The sequence below is a fragment of the Sinocyclocheilus grahami genome, unplaced genomic scaffold (assembly GCF_001515645.1).
Source record: "Sinocyclocheilus grahami isolate Dianchi unplaced genomic scaffold, SAMN03320097.WGS_v1.1 scaffold6.1, whole genome shotgun sequence".
Classification (NCBI taxonomy): domain Eukaryota; kingdom Metazoa; phylum Chordata; class Actinopteri; order Cypriniformes; family Cyprinidae; genus Sinocyclocheilus; species Sinocyclocheilus grahami.
The window spans coordinates 1,019,275-1,035,263 of NW_015505185.1; the positions used below are offsets into that span (position 1 = coordinate 1,019,275).

At 35.3% G+C, this 15,989-nt stretch overlaps 1 protein-coding gene across 10 annotated transcripts in view; it reads left to right on the forward strand.

The window, feature by feature from the left end:
• Positions 1-15,989, forward strand: part of dgkb (diacylglycerol kinase, beta) — a 54,094-nt gene that overhangs the window by 3,934 nt on the left and 34,171 nt on the right. For 4 of the 10 annotated variants that reach the window (XR_001609422.1, XM_016274566.1, XM_016274601.1 and 1 more), the window contains exons 1-17: positions 136-660; positions 2,757-2,882; positions 4,700-4,776; positions 5,005-5,025; positions 5,118-5,268; positions 6,054-6,191; positions 6,803-6,852; positions 7,600-7,674; positions 7,782-7,901; positions 8,709-8,826; positions 9,273-9,361; positions 9,658-9,774; positions 10,031-10,129; positions 10,209-10,307; positions 12,963-13,036; positions 14,038-14,112; positions 15,758-15,843. Coding sequence is in view for 9 of the 10 variants with exons in the window: in XM_016274566.1 (XP_016130052.1) it covers positions 2,813-2,882; positions 4,700-4,776; positions 5,005-5,025; positions 5,118-5,268; positions 6,054-6,191; positions 6,803-6,852; positions 7,600-7,674; positions 7,782-7,901; positions 8,709-8,826; positions 9,273-9,361; positions 9,658-9,774; positions 10,031-10,129; positions 10,209-10,307; positions 12,963-13,036; positions 14,038-14,112; positions 15,758-15,843 (1,459 nt within the window). In the remaining variant the exon portion in view is untranslated. Of the gene's footprint in view, positions 1-135; positions 661-2,756; positions 2,883-4,699; positions 4,777-4,940; positions 5,026-5,117; positions 5,269-6,053; positions 6,192-6,388; positions 6,645-6,802; positions 6,853-7,599; positions 7,675-7,781; positions 7,902-8,708; positions 8,827-9,272; positions 9,362-9,657; positions 9,775-10,030; positions 10,130-10,208; positions 10,308-12,962; positions 13,037-14,037; positions 14,113-15,757; positions 15,844-15,989 lie in introns of those variants that run through there. The other 6 variants (XM_016274573.1, XM_016274581.1, XM_016274590.1 and 3 more) reach the window with 6 other exon arrangements.

Consider the following 15,989-nt stretch of genomic DNA (forward strand, 5'->3'; position numbering starts at 1 on the left):
AAAAAAATATATATATATATATATATATATATATATATATATATATATATATATATATATATATATATATATATAAAAGAAAAATTATCCAAATTTATAAATAATTTGTTCTGCAGATTTATTTATTTATTAATTTACTTATTTTGATTGATTCATTAATAAACAGATGTTGAACACTTTCTGTCAGACAGCAAAGTAGCACAATAAACCCAGAACATGAAAAAGGATGTTAATTGTGAAACAACTCTAGTTTAGCTTCATTTGATGATGAGAAGTTGGTTGAGACTGGTAGGAGTCTCTACAGTAAGTCCGAAAAGATAGACATCTTCTACCCTGACTCCCCCTCAATAGACTGCATCCTACCAATATCACATCCTAGATCCACTGCCTGCTAAATGGCAAGATGGAGAGATGAAGGGGAAAAAAAGGAAGGGAGGGGGAGAGTGTGTTTGTGTGTGTGATGCGAGCAGAGGCACGAGAACTGATTGTTGCAGATGAGTAGATCGCTCTCCCTCTCTCCAGCGCTCCTCTCTCACACTCATTTTCCCATAGATACAAACACAGTGGCTCTGTTAGAAGAGAGAGAGATGCTGGCAGACGATGCAGGAAAACACATAACATGCCTGTTGGATCGCTGCTGTTGGCTTTGAGAGGCGTCAGGTGAGTGGAACTCCGTTTTGCACTTGTGTTTGTGTGAAAGAGGGAACTGTGTTCAATCCGTTACCAGTGACAACATGATGGAGCTCTTGACTGTATTTGCATTATGCTGTATTGCAGACCAGTGGTGACGGGGTTGAACAAACACTGCTGTTTTTGATGTTTCGTATGCTTATGCTCATGTAACACATAATGTGTCAGTTTGTGAGCTTAAGTTGTGGGTATTTTAACGGTGAGCTGTGAGTAAAAGTCATTTTGAATGTAGGTTAAGGTCAAGACGAGGCCAAGATCATCCATTTTTCGTAGCCTTGAGGTAACGCTGAGAAGAGTTTGTTTTGGGTTCTTGACATGGCAAGCACTTTTATTCATAAATGCAGATTATCTTTCAGAAAAGACACTTGCCTCAGGCACTTCCTGCTCTTGTCGCAGGAAGTTCAAAGGCTTGACAGGATGTGGAATTGAGTTGCAGAGTTTTCCTTAAGTAGTGAGCATTGTAGAATACTTCAGAAATGGATGAGCTCATAAGCTAATTTTATTTCAGATTCTTCCTTTCGGTGACAATCATCATTTTTTATGAAAATGTATGAATGTTTTGGCACAGTAGGCCTAATCATAGTTTAACTGCAATATTTGTTGCAAAATCAGGTGAAACTGGTCAGATCAGTCAGATATGGTTTCTTTAAAAAAAATTTGCTAGCTTTAATTTAGAAACTATAGATATAAGGGTTGTGTGATATATTAGTACCATATTGGTTATCGGCTAATATTAGAGTTTTTTAAATGTCTCCGCATCAATCGATATTGGATTTTTACAATATTTTTATTGTATTTTAATAATTGTACAATATTGTTTGCTGTATTTTTACATCTAGATTGTCTTTGCCATCATCTAACTAATTTTAAAGTTAATCATTATGATCAGTAATAACTTATTAAATGCAGATTTAGCAAAGTTTAAAATGAATTTTAATTTTTCATACTTCTATATTATAATGTCTAAATCCACACATAAAATGGTTGTTTTTACTTTTTTAGAGTATTATTTTAATTTTATTTATACAAAATAGTATTGAATTTTAATATTGGCCATTTATCTGTTATTGGCTGTAATATGAAAATAATGATCAGTTTATCGGTGTAGAACTGCAACTGTATATTTGCTCTCCTAATAGATTATCAATTTGGAATCTACATTGCCTTCTCAAAATACCAGTTATTAATTCCACTCATATCTCACTCATAACTTGGTATTTTCTTTTATTCGATATTATCTTGAATAACTCAAAAATATCTGGATGTTAAGCTAAAAATGTGGCTGATACTGTAATTGGATTTTTAATTTTTTTATTTTTTTTATGTACACTACCATTCAAAAGTTTAGGGTTAGTACGTTTTATTAATTAATACATTTATTCAGTAAGGACACATTTCATCAAATAATCCTGTTAAAAAATGATCAGTTTTCAACATTGATCATATTTTCTCCAGATTTTCACATAACACCAAATCAGCATGTTAGCATATACTGTATTAAAATGATTTCTGAAGGATCATGTGACACTGAGGACTGGAGTAATGACTGCTGAAAATTCAGCTTTACCATCAATAAATTACATTTTAAAATATTTTAAAATATTAACGTAGAAACCCTATTTTAAACAGTAAACATATGACACAATATTACTGTTGTTGCTGTATGTTTGATGAAATAAATGCAGCCTTGGTGAGCATAAGATCTTTTTTTTTTTCTGATTCTAAACTTTTGAATGGTAGTGTTCTCATACTTTGAGGACCCAGTCATGCTTTGTACAGTACAAAGCAGGGCATCACATCAATCAGTGCCAGTCAGTGAGGTCAAGTCAAACGTTAACTTCAGTATTGACTGGCATGATGTTGCACATTCAAATATTTGATGGCATGTGACACAGATAGCTACTTTTCTTGTTGTTCTGTAATAACCGAAACTAAGTACAGAATCGCAAAAACACGGCTTTACACATATACTGTACATGAATGAGAAATAAAGCTAGACTATATCACACAAGATGAGTTTTGTCAGATTTACAAGGTGATTGACAGTTTTTTCATTCTCTCCACAGAGGCTGAGCTGCTGGATCTTATGTATGTAAACAGAGGCAGATAAACACTGGACAGCATGTCGAATGAGGAAAAATGGGTCACTTTGAGTCCAAATGAATTCTCTCTTCTTCAAGACTATGCACAATGTAAGGCTTTTATTCTGTCATTCTTCCATATTTGCCCAATGTTTGTTTATCAATCCATAAGTTATGCTTCAATTCAGTTATATGTTTCCTGAGATGGAAGTGCCAAATAATACAGTTTCAAATCATGGTTTATTCGATCTGTAGAGCATCTTCCAGCCACTAAATATCCTTGCGGAGACATGCTGACATGTTGCCATTTCACTGGAATAAAAATCGAACCATTTAATGTTTCCTGAGATGGAAGTGCCAAATAATACAGTTTCAAATCATGGTTTATTCGATCCGTAGAGCATCTTCCAGCCACTAAATATCCTTGCGGAGACATGCTGACATGTTGCCATTTCACTGGAATAAAAATCGAACCATTTAACAGCATTTGTGCGTGTGTCACTTAAGGAAATGTCATTTCCTGTCTGGAGCTTAAGGTTAAGACTTCGATCTAATCCAATCGGCACCAGACTATGAGGGGAGAGAAAATTCTGACTGACAGTTATTAATTCCCCTAAATACATAATCAATCCACGATGAACGTTGATTCCTTTGAGTGCTAATGCTGCAGTGGGAGTCAGTCTGAATGAAGTGTCATCTATAATCTCTTTTTTGAGGAAACGGTTAGAAAAGCCCAGTGTTTGCTGTCAAAGTAGACAATTTTTTTACATTTACCATTAAGATAAATAGATAAAATTATTATTTGATCAATAATCTGCTTGACATAATAATAATAAAGGATTCGATTACACACCAATTCAAAAACCAACCACATAAAAATTAAGATACAGATTTGTGCCGTTTTGATTACCCATTCGTACATAACAAATCAGCTGTCAACGAGAGGAGCTTTCATTACGTATGTAGAGAACAGAGGTTGTCTGCATTTAATTGAGTAATCTGAATAATTGATACCCCCAGAGCCCGCTGTTTCCTGTGCCAGGCCAGTGCTTCTCTCGTTCTGATTGGCTAGCATGCAGTATGACAATATGGGTCATTAGTGAAGAGGAAGGAGGGAGAGGAAAAATCTCTGCCACTGAAAGTCTCACAGTTTGAAAGTGTTGAGCTCTAATATCATTGGACTCCTGATAGAGATTATATGATCTACTGAAAGATACACTCTGGTAAATCTGTGCAGAGGGAGAACACGTGGAGCTAAAACAAAACTTAATGGCATAGTAATTTGTTTTTTCAAAATCTGTCTTTTAAATAATTCTCATGGCCATTGACGAATAAGGACTTGAGCGACTATGAAGTTGGGACAAACATTTTTCATCAATGTATCACAAAGATTACATTTGAGAACTTTAAAAGATTTTTCCTTTTCGCTCAAAATAAAAATTTTTTTTTTGATTAATAAAATAGCAATTTAATAAAATAATTTCAAATATTAAGCAGCACTGTTTTCAACATTGATATGATTCTTGAGCGCCAAATCATATTAGAATGGTTTCTGAAGAATCATGTGACACTGAAGACTAGATATTAATATATTAAAACAGACAAGAAGTTAATATTTCAATATATTGCTGTTTTTACTGTATTTTAATCAAATAGCCTTGGTGAGCTAAGACTTCTTTCAAAAACATAAAAATCGTACTTTTAACAGTAATGTAACCTTGCCATGTCCAAAGAAATATCTTAATACTTTTCACAAAAACATGAATATGAATATGACAGGTCATTGTCTGTCTGAGATGCATTTTTAATGTTTTTTCACAACATCAACACGTCATTGACCATTAAATGTCTGAGCTAGATTTATTTAAGTTTCTTAAGCTGTCTCAACTATTACAGTATCTTCCTTTTGTTTTACCCATTTGTTGCAGACACAACTAAGAAACTAAAAGATGTTCTCCAGGAGTTTCATGGAGACGGGATTCTGGCCAAGTATAATCCTGAAGAGGTATCGCAACTCTTTATGGCCTTTTGAAGCACACTATTTTGCAATGTTCATGCTGAGCTAAGAATGCTGTACTGGACCGAATGTTATGATGATGATCTAATTTCAGTGGTTATTAGAGCCATTAAACTATATGATGTTTCTTTTGGGTGATGAAATCATTTCAGTTTCCATAATTGCTTGCCATCCATTTACTGAAGATGCTTTTACTTGTCGTTTTGTGCTGCATAGAAGCCAGAAATACTCAATCAGGTAAATTGTCATTTTATGGTTTTACAGCCTGGCTGCACAGTTATTTGGTCAGTATGAAATATTAACCGAGTAACAGGGTGAATCACCTTCAGCAGGAAATTGACTACGAGGGTTTCAAGCTCTTCATGGAGACCTTCCTGGAGAGTGAACTTGCTGATGAGTTCTGCCAGCATCTCTTCCTCAGTTTCTGCAACAAAGACCCCAAGCCAAGCCCCTCCATGACAGACAAGCAGAGAATCATGGGTAATTTAAATCTGCCCATTCACACAGGCTGAACAAACTTACTGTAATATCTAATCAAGAAACCACTACTAAACTACTTTAGTGTAGAGAAAACATTTGTAAAGTCAGTTAACACTACAATTAAAACGTTTTTTTTTTTTAAAGAATATAATACTTTTATTCAGAAAATATGCATAAGTGACAGTACAGACATTTATAATGCTACAAAATATTTTGATTTCAAATAAATACTATTATTTGGAATTTCTGTTCATCAGAGAACCCTGAAAAAATGTATCAGTCCACAAAAAATATTAAATGTTTGATAATAATCAGGATATTAGAGTGATTTCTGTAGGATCATGTGATGATACTGAAGACTGGGGTAATGGCTGTTGAAAATTAAGCTTTGCTATAAATTACATTTTAAAATAGATTTTACATTGTAATAACATTTCACAATAGTACTGTTTTAATGTGTTTTTGCAGCCCTGTTGATCATCTTTCTTCAAAAGCATTAAAAAAAATCTTACTGAAGCTGGTAGTGTACAGTGTGTTCCAGTAATGTTGGCCACATATATGCACACAAAGCAAATATATTCTGTTTATTCCTGTTATTCGGTTTTAATTGTATAACTTTGTCATAAAAACAATAAACTTGCAACATTATTTCCCAAAGCTCCACCAGGAAAACAGCTAGTGTAACAATAGAGTGATTCAATCTCTTAATTTTTTCCCAGTGATTTCTAGCCAAAACACACCAGAAAAAGTGATGTGTTAAACATAATTTACTTGTGGTTTACAAGGTCTAAAACTCATAAAGGGAAGCTCCACGCCGCCAAAGGTATCATCCCCGTCCAAAGCTCTCGGTTCAGTCCAGCTGAAGGATATGATCTGCTACCTCTCTCTGCTGGAGGGCGGACGACCAGAAGACAAACTAGAATGTAAGATCACTTACCATGCAGTACCTTTCCTACTAATTTACTAGCTTTATTCAAAATACACTTATGAGTCCTTTATGGTGTTGAAGAAGCTACCTTTTGGTTCAATTAATGGTTTTCATAGAGAAAACACAAGGCGGTGCTGACATCTACTGGCAGCTTTTGTCACATCTATAATGGTTTTCTGGTTGTAATTCCAGGAAACCTGTTGCTATGGGCTGCTCGGATACTAATAACCTCTTGCTAAGGTCTAATACTGCCACTGAGATGCTATTATGCAAGAAAGAACAAACTGTTTGAATGAAAAACATCAGTGATGGGCTAGTTCAGATTGAATTGCACTGAGCTTGATTGAATTGTCTTCTTGAGAGATGCTGCCTTTGGCTTATCTGCTGGTTTCCATGGCGACGGCCACTTATAATGCCTCATAGAAAAGCTGAGATTGCACTCTGAATTGTGAGATTCTTTCCATAGATATGTTTTTTTTTTTTTTGAGAATACAGAGCCATTTTCCTAGCAGGTTACCCTTTTAGATGCAGAAATTATCCTTGTATTGAATCTGCAGTGTTTTCTCTTTTTCAGCCTTTCTTTATCTTTCTTTGTTTCTGTCGCAGTTATGTTTCGACTTTATGACACAGATGGGAACGGGTTTTTAGACAGTAAGGTGAGACCTTCATCTTAATTTCCAGCAGTCTCTTCGGTTTATTATTGTTGTAATAACTTCAAACGTCATCTAGTGGTTCATTGCTGGATTGGTTGCATTTACTAATTTCGCTCTTCTCTGTTACAGTAAGTTTGTTTAAAAGACTTGTCTGTAATTTTTAGTTTTATAGATGCTTTTCGTAAATAAAAAAAAAAGAGATAAAAAGGACAGACTCAATATGAGATTTCTCAAGATAAACAAAATTATAATTAAAAATGTATACACATATATACAATTAAAAGTGTAAAAAAATTGGTAGAAATTGCTAGGAAATTTCTAGAAACTTTACAAAGAATTGCAAGTAAAATTGGCAAGTAACACTGAACTGAGCATGACATTTTGAAGTAGATGAATTACTTATATGTAATTCTATATAAAGTATAAAATAAATATAAATACGTGTTTTACTGTAAAATGTTCTCCTCTTTATCATTATATAATATATGCTCATAGCACACACAGACACATTTATATGTGTAAATGTTTTTAAATACATGTATACGCGTTTATATGTGTATATGTTACAAGTAGAAGAAATAAATAATCTGTAACTTGATTACCTCGATTACGTGTTTCAGGTGTTTTGACTGAGATGGAAGTAAACTTTTTACAAGAAGGTAGATGTAGCAGGATTCAGGATCCCACCACTAGATCTCTGTGCAGAGTTACAGTGATGTTGTGCAGAAAATGTCTTCTCCTCTCGAACAGGAACTGGAGCACATTATCTCTCAGATGATGCATGTTGCGGAGTATCTGGAGTGGGACGTCGCAGAACTGAAGCCGGTAAAATAAACTTGAATTTGACCGTGGCCAGACAGTGTGTGTGTGCCAGATTTGATCATATCTTTCTAATAATTAACATGTCTAACATCATTGGTTTTGGGGTGCAGATTCTGGAGGAGATGATGCAGGAGATCGACTATGACCGTGACGGGATGGTTTCGCTTGAAGAGTGGGTCCAGGGTGGTCTGACCACCATTCCTCTGCTAGTACTTCTAGGACTTGAAACTGTGATTATCAATTAAGCTTAACTTATCTATATATGTTTGTCCGATGTGTTCATTTTTCAATCTTGTCCATCTGTCTGTCCATCTAAACATTCATCCAAACCAAACGAACAGATACAGTGCATCATTGTTGATAAATTGAGATGTTACTCTCTATTTACAAGAAGGGGGGGGAAGTTGTGGCCTAATGGTTAGAGAGTCGGACTCATAACCCAAAGGTTGTGGGTTCGAGTCTCGTACCGGCAGGGATTGTAGGTGGGGGGAGTGAATGTACAGCGCTCTCTCCCACCTTCAATACCACGACAAGGTGCCCTTGAGCAAGGCACCGAATCCCCAACTGCTCCCCGGGCACCGCAGCATAAAGGGCTGCCCACTGCTCCGGGTGTGTGTTCACGGTTTGTGTGTGTTCACTGCTGTGTGTGTGCACTTTGGATGGGTAAATGCAGAGCACTAATTCCGAGTATGGGTCACCATACTTGGCCACATGTCACTTCACTTATTTGCCCACTAGATGGAGTCCTCGACTAATTTTAAATGCCTTTTTGGCTGCACTAGTGGTCTGGTGCCTGATTTATTTTGCATGTCATCCAGATTGTTAAAGATGCAGATTCGACATTTTTCAAAACATTTTCCTTTCCTTTCAAATTCTGCATTGTCTCAGCAGGATTCCAGAATACCCTTTATGTAATTTGCTGTAATGTTTTTCATCACAGTTGTCATAGTTGTATTATCCTTGTCAAGTCCTCATAGCTGTCTTCCTCTCATTCTCTCGCTATTATCTTTGTCTTTTTCACTCTCTCTGTTTTGCAGAATGTAAAGGATGACGGGCAACACGTGTGGAGACTTAAGCACTTCAGTAAACCTGCATATTGTAACCTGTGTCTGAATATGTTGATTGGATTGGGAAAGCAAGGCCTCTGCTGCTCCTGTAAGTCCAGCACCAGAACTCACAGCATTTATTATATTAACCATCAGTCATTTCTGTTCACATATGATTTTTTGCTTTATGCTATAAGTGAATATGGACAAATGCAAATCAAAACCACCTAATCAATTTCATTTGGAATATAAGTAAGCTAGTGTATTAAATATATAATCTTCAAACAGTGACATTGTTGCATGGTTGCAAAGTCACAATAAGACTGTCTGTTTTTTATTTTATTATTATTAAAAATATTTTTATTTTATTATTATTGTTTTTTAAGCTAAAAATGATTGTATTAATACATCTGCAATCTAATTAATTGACATTAAAAAACAATTGTAGACATTGTAATAATAATACATTTAATGAAAATGCATGTTAAAGTCTTAAAAATGATAAAAATTGATACTTTACACTGTGAATTAATTTTCGGTGTGTCTGTTTTATAGTCTGTAAATACACCGTTCACGAGAGATGTGTGGCTCGAGCCCCCCTGTCCTGCATCAAAACATATGTCAAATCTAAGAAAAACACAGAGGTGCGTCGAATTGTAGTGTTTAAAAACCAGCACGCTTGGATCACCAATGCTTCATGGGGCTTAGAGCAAGGGCTTCTTTTCAGCTAATGAAATTAGAAAGAAATTCTCTTTCTAAGCATTGCTAATTACATGATTAACCTGGTTTAAACAGAGACCTGAATACACCAATGATGAGTCGTAATAAAAGCCTATGCTCATTTGTGATATGCCTGTATATTCTTTCTTCCTCTCTCTCTCTTTCTCTTTATATGCATTTATTTGCATTTTTGCATATTAACAAAAGCTTTTTTTAATAGATTATGCATCATTTCTGGGTTGAGGGAAACTGTCCAAGCAAGTGCGATAAGTGTCACAAAACTATCAAGTGTTACCAGGGTCTTACGGGCCTTCACTGTGTCTGGTGCCAGATTACTGTGAGTTTATGAGTATTCATATTTACCGTTTTTATGCTCTGAACATGTGTGAATATTGAATTGTATGCATTTAATCCAATTATTAATTATAAAAGGTATTAGTTTGCCACAAGTACACTGCAGTTTGCACACAATTTAATTTTGTAGGTGTTCATTTACATTTGTAATAAATTTATTTGCATGACATCAGTCTGTATGTAAATAGTATTGCTGAATTATCTGTTTTGTTTTAAAGTTTTAAAGCTCTGTCTTGCAGCTACACAACAAGTGCGCTTCACACGTCAAACCCGAATGTGACTGCGGACCACTGAGAGATCACATACTTCCTCCAAACACAATATGCCCTGTTGTACTGGTAATATGTCATATTTCTTTTTGTACGTTATTTTGGGACTCAGCTCTTTTAGACCTTTACTTGTGACCTTTAACTGCAGGAGAGACAGTCCACTCTGAGAAAAGACTCCAGCCAATCAGGAGGTCGGGGGAAAATACAAAGGACCGATTCAGTATCAGTGGATGGACAGGGGCTACAGGTGAATGACACACACTAATAGTCGGATATTGTTAAAAACAGGAAGTCCCAGGGGTACATTTCCTGCAGATGGAATCAAACAAAATAACACAGTGCTTTAGTGAATCTAATAGCCCCTAATGCTATCAGGCAAAATACATGATTGATATGAAATACATCTGGGAAGCTGACTTAGCTATTTTTATGTTTTTCATGCATGCATCTTTTATGATAATCTCATATAAATTAGGGACAGTATGGAATATGTGGTCTTTTAGAATTTCTTCATACACCATTTCAATTAACTAGTGTAGACAAAAAGGTGATTTAAAATTACATTTTAACTAGAGATGCACTGATATAAATTTTTGGTCACACTTTATTTTAAGGTCCAGTTCTCTCTATTAACAAACATTTAACTACAACCTCAATAAACTCCTAATTTGCTGCTTATTAATAATTAATAAGGTAGTTGTTACATTTAGGTTCTGGGTAGGATTAGGGATGTAGAATATGGTCATGCAGAATTTATTAGACTTTATACAGTACTACTAATAAACAGCTAATATGTTAATAAAAGGCATGCTATTTATTCTATGTATTTAGCTATGTATTATGCGTTATTAATTATTTGTAATTATTTAATAAGGTTGATGTCCTACTGTATAAAAGCTTATATTTAAATTCTGCATTTTTGTCTAAATAAATCCGTTTGAAAAAATTATGAAAAACACAAAAATGCATTAATAAAAAATAAACACTAACAGCTAAAATAATTGTTTTAAATGCTACAAGTGAATCTAGGCATTACAACATTATGATATACAGTATAAAACATATTTTCTAATAATCACATTTAACAGTATATCCAGTATTGACTGAAACAAATATAAAGTTTAAAATAACTTATATAATATGATATAATCTGCATTGTTCATTCCTAATTAAACTAAAATATAAGTATACAAATAAAAAAATCTATTAACATAATGTTAACAATTAACTTCCTGGTGAGTCATCAACTAAGTTTTGCTCAAAATTACAATTGTATCTCAAGATCACACTTCTAGGCAGCAGTGACCCACTGTGATTGGGTGTTGTCTGAGCATAGTAATGACAGAACGAAAAAAGACGAATCATGTCCTGGGTCATCCATCTCGGCTGGCGGCGGCTAACCAGTGTAATAATCAGGATTATTATTTATAATTAGAGGAAGTAATGGATCACTCGTCACTGGACGGGCGGCTCATTAATTCACCTGGGCCTGCTGGGATTGTTTCGATGGGTCCTGTTTTAAGCGCTTCATCTGTGTCACTGTCCACCGGAAGACGACTCACACTCTCTGGATTAGTTTGTGCGTGTGTCGTCCGCTCTAAAACCCCACAATCATCATGCATCCATGCAGAAAAGTGACTCATGGTCAAAGACTGTCATTAATGACTAAATATGGAGCTGATTACTGAGGTTTGCCCGTTGCGTCTCATGACGTGGGTTTTACATGGGTAGTGCATCATAGACTTTTTGTACTGAAGAGTTATTCTGAGATCTTTTTGAGCAGACTCGATTAACGTCAATGTGATGCTAAACTCTTTTTTATAATTATGAGAGAATGGATAGAGAATTATCACATTGCTGACTGAAAATTAAGGTTCAGGTGGTGAAGAAAATCTTAAAGGGGTCATATGATGTTGCTAAAAAGAACATTATTTGGTGTAATGAAATGTGTTTATGCGGTTTAAAGTAAAAAAAACGCATTATTTTCCACATACTGTACATTATTGTTGCTCGTCGATTTTTACAAAGCTCATCGGTCTGAAAAGCGAGGTGTGCTGTGATTGGCCAGCTATCCAGTGCGTTGTGATTGGCCGAATACCTCTTATGCCCCTACCATACTGTGATGACCTGGAGCGACGATTCAAAAACATCAAAACCCATTATAAACTAGGCATTTGTTGCATCCAGAGGGGACATAATTACGGATTATAATGTCTTTATAACCACATGTGACGACCCCGGGCTGGACTCCGCTTCGTCCACGGTGAAAACCGATCCGGCGATCCATAGTGCGAAGTTGATGTATTTCCTCAGCGACCAGCACGGATCAGCTCCAGGCATGACGAAGCGGATATCGTCCTCTTTTGGAAGGCCAAACAAAGTAGTTTCGCTTTCACAACGAAACACACAGCGTCTTCACGACATGGCGGCAGCAACAATACTACAGCGAGAATAAAAGTTACGCCTTCTTTCTTTGCGTGAACATTTGGGCGGCGTTATGCAAATCTTCCCACATAGTGATGTAGACATGTGGGGGCGTGTAAGAATGAGCCGTTTTAGGTAGGCGTGGTTGATATAAAGAATATCTCTTTGGAGTTGAGACTTTAGTCTTTGCAACTTTACAGATCTTCTTTATGCACAAAGAGCTTGTAACACTCCAAAGAGAAGGGAAAAATTAAAATCGCATCATATGACCCTTTTAAGTAAATTATCTGTCAAAGTATAAAAATTTTTTGCGTATTTTCTGAGATGCATGTCATTACTAAATGTAAATTTGTGAATTTAAGGATGTTTTCTGCTCTAAACAACAAAATTTGGATCATGAAGCATAAAAGCTGATTTAAATGCTAAATGTTACTAGATTAGGATATATAATAATGCTTTTTATCATTTTAATCTATAGATTACGCCATTAGAAGGAACTCATCCGTTGTTGGTTTTCGTCAACCCTAAAAGTGGAGGCAAACAAGGGGAAAGGTGAGAACTGTGAAAGATGGTGTCAGATTTTAATAAGAAAGTTACACTTCAGTATTTTCATATAGCATTTTAACTGTCTTTCAGTCTATCTGCATAATTTATCCATTGCTACAGTTTGTTTGACACCACTGCATACCAGTTGCAGTCAAATTAGCAATGCACTGAATGTGTTCGAGGTTGTTGATGAAACTTCTCTGAGTTACAATTACAGTTTCACATCCATTTCTGGCAACCTAAATGAGGATCTAATCAAATCAGTTGCAATTTTAAATTCATTTTTGGCATCCTAAAGATCCATATCAGATTTCAGTTCCTCTTCATGGACAATATTGGATGAGATGGCCATGATCACCAGTATTTCTTGACTAGCTAATGTCTTGTAATAGCTAATATTAATGACAAAATCCTTAGTTTCTATTACGAATTCATCCAACCACATCCATCTATTATTTAAAAAATCACTGTAAAATATATCCTGTTAAATTTATGAACAAAAATTACATCTGTATTGCCAGAAATTCATTGTAAAAATATGGTGAAAATATTATGAATGGAATATTGGTGCCTTAAAACTGTCTTTTTAACTTAATATACCAATGAACTCCCAAAATACTTCAAAAATACTTGAATGACCAAAATCTTTATACCTGTACTTATAACCACCATAATAATACTACAGGTGGTAAAATAGCCACATGATAAATCAGAGTTCATCATACAGTAAGTGGCCTGTCCTTGAAACATTGCACAGGATCATACACACAAAAACAAAATACTATCAGGGTAACACATGTGACATGACACTAAAATAATGCAGTAAACATTAACTAAATATTGACAGAAAATGTCTAAAAACACCATAATGTACATTGGTGATAAAAACAAGAAGAAACAAAACTATTTAAATAAAATATAGTCATGCTTTGAGAATGTACTTTTATCGATTGATTTTTTTAATTATAATTTCTTACATTTTTATTTATAAATTCTGCCCTATCTAGAATCTTCCGAAAGTTCCAGTACCTCCTGAACCCCCGTCAAGTCTACAACCTGGCCAAGAACGGCCCCATGCCTGGGTGAGTGACAGTTCTCCAGACACTCCAGAGAGGCTTTTCTCTTATCATTCTAACAGAAGCATTTAGCGCCCTGCTGAAACGTATTGTTGTGCCACATTCTCGCTTTATGATCATAAGAGTTCTGACAACTCCACGTTAACCATACATTGTATATGCAGACACTGCTTGATAATAAAGTGCACTAGTTCATGCATGACAATGTCGCTCTGCATCTTAGCTGTAAATGTAGACATTATTAAAGGGTTAGATCCGCCATCACAAACACTGCGGAGAACAAAGCCAGGCTGTGGAAGTCTCCAGTGCTGACAGTCAGCTGGTAATAATAGATTCATGTTAGTGATAGTGTGTTGCCGCTCTCAGGGCCTTGTGTGATCACGCATACCATCGCTGGTGTCAATCAAATACACGCAACCATGAGGCTCTGTGATCACTGACTGATTTTGTTATTAGTATGCCAGCTACGTGGTCACTTTTGAGTTAAGTGTATAGCCGTGAGGATTGTGACAATATTCAATGAGACTATATTTTGAAAATGGAATTTCAAAGAGCAGTAAAGAAAACAGAAATGTTATTGGGTGTGAATATTTGGGTAGACAGTGATTTGATTCCATTCACTGTAGGTTTTGATTCAAATTGGGAAAACTTTTATTTTAAATTGTAGTAATATTTCACAATATTACTGTTTTTATTGTATTTTTGATCAAATAAATGCAGCCTTGGTGAGCAAAAGAACCTTTTTTTTTTTCAATAAATAAATAAATACATAACATACATGCATAAATAAATGGGGTGATTTCTGTTGCTCTTGGCATTTGATTATTTTTTTTCCCAGATTTTTATGATTTTATAAATGCAGCCCACTGAGCGATGCTCTCCAGACACCATTTAGAGCTTGTCAGCCAATTTGCTTTTGAACCTATTGATTATAGCGTTTGAAGTAAGGTGTAGCCTATAAGTATTGATGTTTCCTTGCTGGTGGAAAAGATAGCTTTTGACTTTATGCATTCACAGTCACATCTGTTGAAATAACACACGAGCTTGGCGTAGTCATGTGATGATAATGTGACATTGCTTTGTCGAGGTGACTGTCAGCCGTAGCTCTGGGCTGTCTGTCAATTATAGACCCTGCTAACACAATTAGAGCAAACTGAGTGTTTGTTTCTTCATACTCAAACATCCTCAAAGTTGCTTTTTCATGTGATTGGTCATCTGTTTTTGCTATCTAATATGATTTGCCAAGCCTGCATGTCCCAATAAGTAAAGTAATTAAGAGTCTTATTTTGTGCGCCATTCTACCATGTAAGGTCCCTTCATGCAGTTAGAGCTTTATTATTGTGAAGGAACGGAAGACGCTGCAATGAACATTGTCTTGATAGATTTGATTAGCTTCTGAACAGGCTTGGCTTTCCAAAAGATGGATTTGCATTTGTTATTTAAACAAAAGATTAATTCATAATCCAATACAGTGAAAAAGATTTCACTATTGGACTATTTTTTATGTGCATTGTCTAATAAATCTTCGTTATCTTTCATTAAATACATGCATATACAGTATTTAATAGTTGTAGAAGTATAAAAGTAAAGTATGGTTATATTGCTTTTCTAACACTTGGCATCTTAGTAATTCTGATGCTCTTCATTTCAGCTTAAATTTCTTTCGAGATGTTCCAGATTTCAGAGTCCTGGCCTGTGGTGGAGATGGTACCGTTGGATGGATTCTTGATGTTATAGGTGAGTTCAGATGAAAACAGAAACACAGTTGTATGATGCCCACATAGTGCTTGCTTGTTTGCTTTGGCCTCTTGTTGACTGAGTCATTTCTTAGAGCAATTAAAAGCTTGAGTCATGTGGATCAGGGCTTCCATACTGTGCCATGT